Source organism: Podarcis muralis, chromosome 3 (genome assembly GCF_964188315.1).
Source record: "Podarcis muralis chromosome 3, rPodMur119.hap1.1, whole genome shotgun sequence".
NCBI classification, from domain to species: Eukaryota; Metazoa; Chordata; class Lepidosauria; order Squamata; family Lacertidae; genus Podarcis; species Podarcis muralis.
Window position 1 is genome coordinate 68,138,520 of NC_135657.1, and position 12,503 is coordinate 68,151,022.

Genomic DNA, 12,503 nt, shown 5'->3' on the forward strand with positions numbered 1-12,503 from the left:
GCAGATGGAACTCTTAATTTTGTCCAGTTGGCTACACACATCTCTCCATCCCCCATCTAAGTAAGAATGAAGCATCATCAGAGCTGAAGGACTCATTCCAGCCAGGCGAAAGCACGGGAAAAGGGCACAGAGCAAGGTAGGTGGCTTGGGGAGTAGGTGGTGGCCTGGGGAAAGTTGTAAGAACCAGATGGGGAAGTCGTATAACAAGCAGAGATCCTTACATCTATTCCAGTTCATCTTTCCTGCCCCCCTTTAAAGAAACCCTTAAGACAAAGTCACAAAAAACATTTTTTAACACAAAGCTGCCACAAGGAGCTTGTGAACAATGAATTTGAAATATCTAAGCATCTGCAAATAAACTAGCAAAAAATATTTCCAAATGCAACTTGCAGAGCCCATTTTTAATGAGATGGCAGACCTGAAGCAAACTACTACTGCTAGGCTTGGGTTGTGCTACTATAATATCCACATTATTCAGTGGTGCTTACTGCAGAGTGGGCAGTATATGTACTGATTCTTCAGAAGATGCTATTATGAAACTAGAGGTGAGTTTGAAAAATGACTTCTAGAAACCTACTGGTTGCCTGATCTCAACTATGCTGTTTTTGTATTAGCAATTTATGGTGGAGAAGAGGTGCATATTTAGGGCCATGGCAGAGACTCAGCTCTGTATTCTAGTCCTGGTATTTTCCCTTGTCCTAATCTGGGGCTAAAGAATGGACCATTTACAGGCACCGTTAAATCCATGAAACAGAAGAGCCCACTATTTCTCAGTGGCAATTGTCTAGCATCACTTCTCATCACAATACCATGCACCATCCCTCATTTTTTCAAAACTTATTTTGCCCAGAACAAGTACAGATTTATCCACACAGTTAAAACTGTTCAAAGCAGGGGGTTCTGCAGCATAGGATATGACCTGAGGAAATTAGCTTTTAAATTTAATTAGCTCCCACTTCTGTGTAACATGTCAGAACTAGTTAGCACAACTACCAACAGGAAAACAACCTCAGACGCCGTGCTTTGTTTTGTTAGGACACTGTCCTACCTTGTCTAGAAATCAGTGCAGTGACCAGTTCTTCTCACTGAGAGCCCCCAGCCCACACAGGACAAAACGGATTAAAGTTTAAGTTATTTTTATTAAATTAAAAATGTATGTACACATTGCACAATGTTAGAGTGGAGCACCAATATCGCAGCTGCAGAGAATCGACTGCCTGAAGACTCTACTGCAAAGGCAGCAACGAACAGCTTTCACTCCTCAGCCAAGAGCAAATTTTGTTTTGCTCTAAATCTAATCCAGTGCTTTAAACATTATGGCAGTGAGTTTCCGCTGGTCCTTAAGGTTACAGAAGAGCTGTCATTGCAGTCTGATTTACTGGTTTTAGGCAGTATCTGGGTGTCGAATAGCCCTCATCTTTCAATAAACTGGTCTGGGGCTTCTGATAGCCAGTATTGTAGTCAAGTGTGGGCAAGGCTTTCATTTTTGGCTTGTCATACTCCTTCTGACTTTGCGGTGTTTGATAATCTTCACTCCCCGTTTCAGTCTGGCACAAGGCAGTGAAAGTGCCTGTGGAAAGGGAACATTTATGCACAGCAGAAGCAGTAGGAATGTTATAGCAGCTCTCTGAAGGAAAAGCGTTTTCTCTTCCTACGTGTCGCTCTATAATAGGAGTGGCGTATTCAGGCTCGTGGTTGGTCAAAGGCAGTGCATAATCGTGGCGATTTGCTCTCTGTGGGCAGTGGTAATGGTTCCCGGTCTCGGCGCTTCCTTTTTTCTCATTCTCTGTGTCCATGGGTCTGAAAGTGGATCCCTTTCGGGTTACTGTCCCAGTTCCTATCATGAGAGGCTGTTGATAATCTAGATGGGAAACAGAAAGAATCACATCAGAATCTCAGATCACACCAAATACTGGATGCCACCTTCATTTGTGCTGAGCAATCTGCTATATTATTTGCCTTCTCCCAGAAAGAAATTGTTTTTGTGCCTATAGGAGACAGCTATTTTTTTCTGTTATCCCTGAGTCATCTGACCAAGTTACATTATTTCCCAACTGCAGCAAAGAAAATTCAAGCAAGTACTTTGAATCAAATGTTGGTGGACTGTCAAGGTAATTAACTAACTTGAATAAACTAAAATTAAGCACATTTCCAGGATGCTTCAAAGATGTATTTTAACTTCAAGGCAATAACAAATAGGAAGCATACCGGCTCATGTTTTATGTTTGTGGTCAATGGGCATTTTTAATTCATTGTTTACAATGGCCTATGGCAAAGAGCAATAAATATTTATAATATTTATATTATATTTATAAGGATCGTATTATATATAAATATTTATAAGGATCGTAAGATTTTCCTTGGAGTACTCCTGCCTCCATCCACAAATTTTATTACAGACCATTTGGTTTCCCCCTGCCTTCTCGCCAAGATCAAACCATCCTCGCTCTACTGACAAACCCAGTTTTCAGTCTATCAAAGGTCAAGAACAGATTCCTACATTAGATCCTTAGTAGAGCAATAGCTATTGATTATACAAGCTACATGAGCCATTTGCAACAGAAAGAAAAAGATGTGCACTATAATGTTAGAGTTACTAAGCAAGAAAACATGCACACAGTTGTCAAATTTATCCACCATCCTATCTAAAAGGATGGTACCACAAGTTACAGCTAAACTCCGAAAAGATAGCTATGTTCTGCCCCCACTGTTAGAGGCAGTATGCCTCTGAATAACCATTGCTAGGAATAATAGACAGTCAGGCAAAATCCTCATGTCCAGCTTGCAGGCTTTGCAAAGGCATCTGATTGGCCACTGTGAGAATGGGATGCTGGGCTAGAGGGGCCTGACTGAGAAATCTCTTCTTAACGTTTTTGATATCGCACATGGATAAGCTGATGAGGAAGAATGTTGGAATGCCAAAGCCATTACTCTGCAGGTATCTGGAAGAAGAATGCCAACAGTTTTATGCGAACACAGTGGCAGCGCAATAATAGAAATATGATAAATAAATTTAAAAATGGTACAAGTTCTATTCTGCCAATCCTTATGGATGGGCAAACTAAGCCTGTTTTTTATGTTTCTTACGTGCTACATAGGGATTGTTTTCAGAAGACAGTGAAGTTACCTGCCATCTCTCTTGTGACGAGATCTAGCTTTTGTGGCGTATCCTTTTCATTATTATAACTGATGGTGAATTCAGTAGACTGATGTCTGACAAAGGGTTGCTTGATTTGTTTCCAGAAACCTAGAAGTTCAAGTCCTAATAATGTTAAAAATCTCAAATATGATCCAATATAAAACACTGCATGCACAAAAAAATTGAAACTGTCAGTTTGATTCAGAGTGTGTGTTGGAAAGGGTGACATGTTAAAAGAAGCTTGCATTAGCAGAGATCAGTCTATCTATACAGACCACATAGGGCTAAATCCTGACAACTATCTTCCCTTCCATCCTGCAGTTGCTTGTGTTCCTCACAAATCACCCTTGAGAGTTGGAATGAAGGGGGTGAGAGCTGCAGTGCATGTGCGTGTGTCCGTGCATGTGTGTGTGAAAAAATCAGCAGAAGCTCATCTAGTATGGTCACACAAGGGACCCCTCGGATCCCAGCAATTTATCATCTGGACGTTCTCTTGGAGTCATGAACACACTTAATTTTAAATCAGCTGCTTTGCTGATCATTTTTGGATCTCCCTCCCCAACAACCCATCTCAACAGCAGTGCACTGTTGAATTTCAAAGCAAAGCTAAATTTGGACTTGCTGAGCATCTCATGGAAGCAGGCCCGCAAGGGAGAAGGGAACAAGAGTGTGATATCAAAAAACACTGATCCAAAACTTTTAATGAAAATGGTTCCACAAAACCCTTTTCCTATTAAATTATCCCCTGGTAGAGATGGGCATGGATAATGGATGCGTGATCCAAGCCATCCAGATTAAGCCACAGCGATTCCAAGGATCAGGAAGTACTAAGCACAGGAAACTGTCGCTGGCTGCCGTCAATGACTGCTCCAGTTCCACCCATCCATTACATATATTAAAAGTTCTTGTGCTATTTGTGTGTAAGATCCTTAAGGGGAATTAGTCCCACTGCACACAAAGATATTGTTACAACTACATAAACATTTCCCTTTCTCATTATTGTCAGACGATGAACAAAACCACGATTTTTACCACCCACCTGGTTTTCCGGTGTCGTATGAGCCATAAGCACCTCCTTTCTTTCCTCTCCTATAATGAAGAACAGCAACAATAGCACTTGGCTTCATTCAGTTCCATTGAGCCAGTGACTGTCAACTCCTATTGACTGTCTAGGCTAGATTTTCAGGCATTGATCTTCCCCAACTTTGCTACTAGAGGCACCGGGTGTCCCTTGGAGATGGAGACCTGCATCTTTATGCTGAACCCTGGATCTACCGCCTCTTTTGAAAACTTAAGAAAATGGTTACAGGGTAGCTAGGCACAATGTAAGGCACTCACCACTCTGATTTGCTGAATGAATTGGGCAAGGAGGTGTGTGTGAGAGAGAGAGCGGGGGGGGGGGGCCCTGACAGGTAGACAGACACATATGATAATGGACAAGGCTTCTTTCAGTTTCCATATATACCTAACTAGAAATTTCTGCCAGGTAGGGCAGAGAGACCAACCCACATAAAACAGAATGATGGCAAGAGCCAGAGTAAATTCCTTTCCCTTTGAAAATCAGACTAAATTTGTATAATGTAAATATGCATTAACAGGCATATTTTTTTCATGGGCTTGTGTTCCAAATCTTTCTAATTACTCAGTAATGCCCCTGACGGATGCCATTGGAATCTACAGACTGTGCCTAAAATTACTAGCAAATCATTTTTTTTCTGGTGGCCAACTACAAAGATCAACCATACTACAATTTCATCCTTAAGTAAGGATGTTCAGAAATGCAGGCTTAAATGGATTGCAGATTGTATTTAAGCACTTAAAGCAATGAACTACTGATCCAAAAACACCCTAATAGTGGACTGCTTTTCTTTGGGGTGCGACTACAAGACAGTCTTGTAGTTCTTCCTTGTTTTATATTTATAAAATGGTGGGAATGGACTTTGCAACTGGTTACTCGAAAGAGTGACAGCGAGAAAGAGAGAGGAAGAAAGTGCACCGCCCATGAGCCTTTTGCATAGGTCATCTCTTTCCCAATCAGAAAAGCCCTCAGGTGAGGAATGAATCATTGTGGAAATCTTTCTGCTGTTTTTCATGGAACTTCCTATTTTAGCTCGCTTGTCTCTAAAAGGCTAGAAGACTCCTTCTGTGAAGAGGGCCACCCTTCCCCATTCCCTGCAATTCATGGGGACATCAGCTGGGAGAAGGAGCTCATTGGATGAGCAGGAGCACAATGAGGAGCTGGTGAGGGGACTTGAGGAAGCCCAGGCGACAGAATTTGAAATGCTGGTGATTAAGCTTGGGACTTCGTATTAATAATGCAAATGCAGTTATAGGTTTTGGTCATAGCATTTTTCCTCTTCTGCTGTAAAACCACTGAAGGCAATCATCAGGTGTATTCCTGTTAGCTGCTAAATCTGCCAGTTACTCTTTAACCTACTAAACAGCTAAGGAAAAGGCTGTTATGTGTCCAAAAACCACCACAAGAATTTTTATGCTTTTCAACTCTGAAGAGGGAGAAGTGAGAGTTACATACTTTCGTACAACTGCATAGATACCAATTCCAGATATCAGGAACAGCAAAAGCACCCCTACTACTGGAACGATTATGGTAGTAAGATTCAGTCCTTAAAAAGAAATGAAGATGAAAAGTTACAATATACTGAAAACCCAGCTGAAAAACTAGCTTGAGGGCTGGACTACATATCACATAGTACCGGTATATTGGGCGGGGAGTATGCAGAACCCAGGAAACAGTGGGACCTAATTCACATTATTGAATCCTGGCTTAACAAGCAAGGATATGCACAACCTCCTTGCACCCTTTGCTCCCATTTCACTCCTCCCTTCACGTGATTGGGGGGGGGGGGAGGTAGCTGCTGTTAACCATGGCTTCTTGTTACGTACAAGCCAGGAATTATGCACAATGGATTCCAAACAAGCCAAGTTTTGAAAGTCATTAAGCACAGTTTCTAGCTTGCATGTAGCAGGAAGCCATGGTTAACTGAGGCCTTCTTCTTGGTTTCTTTCCCCATTTGCACAAGGGAAAGAGTGCAGCAAGAGGAATGAGGTTGCATCTGGGTGCAGAAGGCTTGCCCATATACAGGCTTAACTTATGATTTGATTATGTGTTCCACTTTGTTGAATACCACTCCGTGTGCTCAGACCTGCACCCACTTTAGATCGGTATTAAGCATTGGCTACCTCAAGTTATGTGGGACGCGGGTGGCGCTGTGGGTTAAAGCCTCAGCGCCTAGGGCTTGCCGATCGAAAGGTCGGCGGTTCGAATCCCCGCGGCGGGGTGCGCTCCCGTCGCTCAGTCCCAGCGCCTGCCAACCTAGCAGTTTGAAAGCACCCTCGGGTGCAAGTAGATAAATAGGGACCGCTTACTAGCGGGAAGGTAAACGGCGTTCCGTGTGCGGCTCTGGCTCGCCAGAGCAGCGATGTCACGCTGGCCACGTGACCCGGAAGTGTCTCCGGACAGCGCTGGCCCCAGGCCTCTTGAGTGAGATGGGCGCACAACCCTAGAGTCTGTCAAGACTGGCCCGTACGGGCAGGGGTACCTTTACCTTTATCTCAAGTTATATGATCAAGCCTTGTATATATCCAGAACACAAGACACTCTTTCTGGTCATTTGGCCCTCATAAAGTAAAAAACATGTAGCAAAGACAGGAATGTGCTCTGCCAACCTCACCTCAATGAATTACATTTTGTTCACAGGCATTTGAAAACTGGGATTCAAAAAGGTGGTTTAGAAATAGGTTCACATTATCACTTCTGAAAAGTTGTCAGAGTCTGTGGTAGGAGTTGTGCTAAGACCTTCACCCTCCATTCAGGTTAGGAAAGGTGTTTCCTACCTAAGCTGCCTTCTTCTGAGGGTATGGGCTCTGTGATGGTTCTGTCTTCTTTTCTAACCGAGACACCTGTGCTTTGACTTGGTCTCTGCCAGAGAGGATGCGTAAGGGAGCTGTTAACTGCAAGGCAAAAGGTGGAACTAAGTGAACCTCAAAACATTTGAAGGGCATTCAGATCCTGCTGCCAATCAAACCTCTCTCCCCCCCCCCCCCGAATGGTAAAACGGCATACCTTGGTTTATGCGACAACCAATAAGTTCCACCTTCAGAGCTATTCTTTTGTTCCAGCTCTGTGGAATAATTCTCACGTAGCGGGCTACTATGGGGGGAATGAAATTATTCCGGACTATGTCTCCATGATTAGAGTTGGCTTTGAATACCTGCCGTTTGAAAGGAAAATGAACCACATTATTTGGTTTAAAGCCAATGAATAACAACTTCTCCTCTTGAAATCACAGAGGATAAAAATCAACAGCAGCCTGTGCTGATTCGCTGGGGGATGGCGGGGAAAGACCTCAACCCTCCAGAGTTTAAAGCTCTTCCTCCAATATGTAGGCAGTCCTAAACCGGAGCAGTACAGCAGTAAAAAGAGGGTTTGTGACCAGCTGAGCAGCTAGTTGCGCAACCAGGCTCAACTCCAAACAGTCCAAGGCCATCAAGGAGTAATTAACTCTTCCTCCTCCTTCAGATTGTGGCAGAGTTTGAGGCTGGATGCACAGCAAGCTGCAGAGTCAGCACTATACCACTTTAATTCAACCGGTAGAGCCAGTCTCAGCCTGAACAACTGAAGGGAAGGCTTTAGTCCTGTACAATTCTAGCACAATTCTCTCCCCCCCCCCCAACAACAATGTGGAATACAGTGCTTTTGAAGTATCTGTGCAGATGGATTTCCCATGTTGTGCAATGCAGCTAACTTAGTAATAAAAAATATATATATCCAAAATGAGTATATGATGGTAGGAGATAATAACTTCTCCAGATTTGATCTCTAACTTGCCCTTTGTATTTAGGGGCAAAAAAGTAAGTTTCTCTCACTAAGCTGCAAGCAAACTGAGACTTTTATCAGAGTTTGCTTGCAGAGAGTTTGCTTTATCTCCTACTGATAAAGGCTGAGCTTCTCCAATTCCTATTGTAGGTCAAATGAGCAGGAGTCCATGCCTCTTCTAGACTGATTCATGGAGCTGAAAAGGGCATAGGAATGTAGATGTGCTCTTGAAAACACAACCCACATTTAAAGTGCATCACCTCTGTAAAGAATCATGGGAACTGTAGTTTAACCTTGACAGAGCTACAATTCCCAGCACCCTTAAACTACAGTTCCCAGGATTCTTTGTGGGGGCAGATGTGCTTTAAATGTTTGTCGTGCACACCATCACAGAGCAAAGCTTGGAAGTAATTCCCACTGCTTTCAATGGCCTTTAGTTTATTGTACGGTGTGCTCACGATTGCAGCCTTATTATTCTGTATATATCCCTGCCACACCTTATTATTCTGTATATATCCCTGCCACACCTTAAGGATTGCAGCCTTAATATTCTGTATATATCCCTGCCACACCTTATCAGATCCTTGTGCAATTACAGCCTTGTGCTAGAAACCAGAAAAGTCCCACTTTCAAGACAAAGGGAGAAGGGGAAATAAAATGGAAGATTTCTAACACTTAAAAGTTATAAACATAGATTTGAAAAAAGCTGCTCCACCACAAGCAGTAGTTTCACAGAAAACAGTTCTCAAATAATGTTAAAGTATATGCAAAATCAGCTCACAATACAAGCAGCTCTTCCCCACCCCCACACCGTAGGCTGTGAGTGAAGATTTTAAAAATACAAATTGTTATCTACTGGAGGGCAAATAACAGTCTAAGATTTGAGGGGCAAGAAACTGTTGCATCACATATAGGTCTCCCTGAAAACAATCCGATTTGCTTTCCCCACAGTGAAATTTGAAGAAGGAAGAAGGCTCTGTCCATGGGGTGCTGGGGGGTATGTATATGCAAAAGCATATTTTACTGTACCTATAAAGAAAGAAAATGGCAAAGAGGGCACTTTAGTACACTGTCCTGCTTCTTCTCATAGCCCAAATAATATTTTTTCCTGCCAAACTGCTCATCCAGCTTCCTCTAGTGAAGAGGAATTTCTAGCCTCCTTACAAATGTCTTCAAATGAAATCATTTCTCCATTTCTCCATGGCAAATTACCCAAGCCGCAACTAAACCTAGACAGTGCCCCGTGTGCAATGAGGATGCTGAAAACCCATTGGAGTAAACAAGATTTGAGTATAACAGTCCAATAGCTCTAGCTGTCTGAAAAGGATGGAAGATGGAAGTTGGGCTGCAGGAGAACCCCCCCCCCCCCGGGCAACCACCATTTCGCCCTTGCCCTTTATCTCCCCGCTTCCCCAGTTACCTTTTCTTGATTGCTTAGGATTCCTTTGTAAGTCCTCCATTTTGAGTTGTTATTTTTATAGTTGACAATAAACGTCTTAACGTAATAGTTAAAATTGAGCATTGTGGACCCTGTGGTTCTAATTCCTTGTAATGAAAGAAAAGTAAACAAAAGGGATCTGTTTTGGTCTGTTGGTAAATAATAGTAAAATAAGCATACATTTCCTTCAAACAATAATCACTCATTTATATCTGCAGCAAAATTAAGAAAGGTCACCACCTGAAAACCTTTTGCTTTCTACTATATTATTTGTAAAGGCATCCTCAAATGTACATGCTAGGGCTCTCCCACTGTCAATAGCAATAGGGGAAAGGCTCTCCTGCACTTGTGAAGCTCATCTGGAGCATCACACTTGCACAGGCTCTGGATCGCAGGAATCATTTTTACAGGCATGTGTCTCTAGTGAGCATACCACAATCTACAAAACCGATAATGAAAACTAATTAATATTTGAACAGACATGCCACCCCTTCTTGACATTGGCAATTTGTCCAGCAAAACTGTAAAAGGACGCCAGCAACATGGACTCAATAAACAGTTGCAAAAATGGGACAAAAAGGAAATGGGGTGGTTAGGTCAGCCTCAGTTATGTCCATAGAATAAGTGGGATGGCTATAGGTCTGCCGGAGTAGAAGTGAGGCCACAGCCCACCCCTCTTTGACCACTGAATGTGACGGGTGAATCAGTTTCAAGTAAGCTGCTGAGCAGGATCACAGCAAAAAATAAATAAAACAAATAACAGGCCTCTAGCTAATTACACAGGCGTTTCTGTAATGTGGAAAGGGTCCCCATATCCAAGTGTGCAATGGCTCATCTGAAATTGGGATACCAATTATAATTACGTTTAACACTCATCCTGCAATTGTGTGTGCGGTTTTTCATACTCAAAAGCAAGCAAAGGGAACCCGATCCAAAACATGACTGAGGTACAAAGAGTCATGCCACCCTCCCTACAAAAGGTTCAGGCCCCTTTCAGCAGCTACTGATAATAAAAAAGAAACTTTAGAATCCCTATTGGTGTTATTAGTAGGTGTGTGTGAGAAAGGGGGAGGGAGTCTTGGGGAGCATCACAGTTGAGGAGGAAAGGATTAAACCTAATCCTAATCCACGTCACCCCCTATACACAAAAGAAAAGAGCACATGCACAGCTGCAGCCTGCAGCTTATGTATTAAAAACACAATGCATAGTTTGATCAAATCCAGAATAGAACTACACTCTCATCACCAATCATGGTAACAGTGAATGTTGTCCCGAGTTGTTGGGTATTGGCAGAAGATGTGAGATGTGGAACAATGGGAGGTGGTGGGGCACATGTGAGTGTGTGTAAGGCAGGGCATGGGCAGATGTGGTTGCATTTGTGTAAGCATGGCTCTTTGTGTGAATAGTGGCAAAAGAACCATTTTCAGGATGGGACTAAGTGTCCTTTATCAGGGCCCTGCAAATAAATTCTCACCCAGTGTTGTGCAACCTGTTATCTGGGTGCAGCAATTGGTGCCCTACTCCCCTGCCCCCAGCCTTAAACTATTATTTACAAGAACAGCAAGTCCTAGACTTCCAGCATAGTATGGCAGGCGTAAGGGAAAACATCTAAGGTGCTCCTGATAAGATCAAATTGAGGGATATATGAAAAGAATGGAGCCTCATTAACAACCCAGAAGAATTCATATATATTTAGTTTTGTTTGTCTAAAAGCTTTAGAAGAACACAATTATAACCAACGACAAGATTCCAAAAAGACGATAGAAGATGCAAGTATGAGGAATTCCTTTCTGCATTTCAATGATAAAGGCTTATTACCTGTTGATAAGAAGAGGACCCCAGTCCCATTGGGCCTTCTGCAATTTATCGAACCATAAAATATTTACCATTTGGTTACTGGAAAGGCATATTGCTCCTGAACTGCAGCTGTGTGGGCAGTAAAATTTGGCCTAAAGGCCTTTCGGGGGGTGGGGTGTATTTCAATTGGTCTTTGCTAGTTTTAACAACTCAATGTTGTAAGTACCTACATTTTACTCAGAGTAGACTCATTGCAATTCATGGTCCTAAGTAAGCAATGTCCATTAATTTCAACAGGTCTACTCCAAGTAGGATTAACATTCGATACAACCCTTAGTTGTTGTTGTTTTTTGGCAGAAAGTAATTGTTGCAGTGTTACGAGACATATATACATTACATTTGTAAATAGCCCTTGCTCGGAGTACCATTTGAAACCTCACTTAAAACCTGAGGAAATCTAGCTTACAAGAACAGTAAGCAAGCTGCATAGGGTCACAACCGATAACTGAACGACACTAAACTCAAATCTAACTTAAGAGACGTACTCTTGCTATGACAGACAACTGACCTGTTATTCTTCTCCTTTCTCCCAGGTCAATTTCTAGCCACTGCCGAGAGTTGCTCTGGTTTGCTGCCCACGAAGGCCCTTGGACTTTGAGCCAGGCCCTAACAGGAGACCACGGAACCACCTCCCCAATGTCATTGGTTTCATCCCAGAATGATGATGCCGTGATCTGACCATTGGATGCATTTCGTCCTTCTAGGTTCAGTGATTGATTGCAACCTTCCAAAGTGAAAAAAAGGGAGGAAAGTGTATTTTCAGATAACGGTATTAACTATGACTATAATCAACAACCTAGAAGACTTGATTAATTTCCCCCCAAATATCATTAAGAGTTTCTGAAAATGCTTTCTTTCTCTACCCACCCATGAGCCCTAGCCTAACTCCTGTAAACAAAATAATTTGATCTTTAAAGATGTTATAATAACTTGTTTTTAATATTTGCTTTTATCATTATTATTTTTAAATGAATATTTTAGATAGGTTCTATGTAAACTACTGGGAGATCTCCTGTAAAGTAAGTGGTATATACATTCTCTGTTAACATGCAAACAAAATAAAGTAGTTCATTGTATTCGGCCCCAAATTGTATTTATTTTAATTGGAGAGTGCTTTGGCTTTTCCTGGATTATGCATTAATAATGTCTAAAATGACAAAAAATTGCCTTACCATTTGAGTTAAAAATAATCCGCTTATCTGACAGAGAGCCACTGTAAGAAAAAGAGATG

At 42.2% G+C, this 12,503-nt stretch overlaps 1 protein-coding gene across 4 annotated transcripts in view; it reads right to left on the reverse strand.

Moving 5' to 3' along the window:
• Window positions 1–1,119: 1,119 nt before the first annotated feature.
• DCBLD1 (discoidin, CUB and LCCL domain containing 1) overlaps window positions 1,120–12,503 on the reverse strand; it is a 29,717-nt gene continuing 18,333 nt past the window's right edge. For 2 of the 4 annotated variants that reach the window (XM_028723259.2, XM_028723262.2), the window contains exons 7-15: window positions 12,445–12,485; window positions 11,781–11,996; window positions 9,397–9,563; window positions 7,224–7,371; window positions 6,995–7,111; window positions 5,673–5,763; window positions 4,179–4,228; window positions 3,128–3,247; window positions 1,120–1,861 (exon numbers count right to left, since the gene is read on the reverse strand). In XM_028723259.2, coding sequence (XP_028579092.2) covers window positions 1,347–1,861; window positions 3,128–3,247; window positions 4,179–4,228; window positions 5,673–5,763; window positions 6,995–7,111; window positions 7,224–7,371; window positions 9,397–9,563; window positions 11,781–11,996; window positions 12,445–12,485 — 1,465 coding nt within the window. In that variant the 3' untranslated portion in view covers window positions 1,120–1,346. The remainder of the gene's footprint in view (window positions 1,862–3,127; window positions 3,248–4,178; window positions 4,229–5,672; window positions 5,764–6,994; window positions 7,112–7,223; window positions 7,372–9,396; window positions 9,564–11,780; window positions 11,997–12,444; window positions 12,486–12,503) is intronic. The other 2 variants (XM_028723260.2, XM_028723261.2) reach the window with 2 other exon arrangements.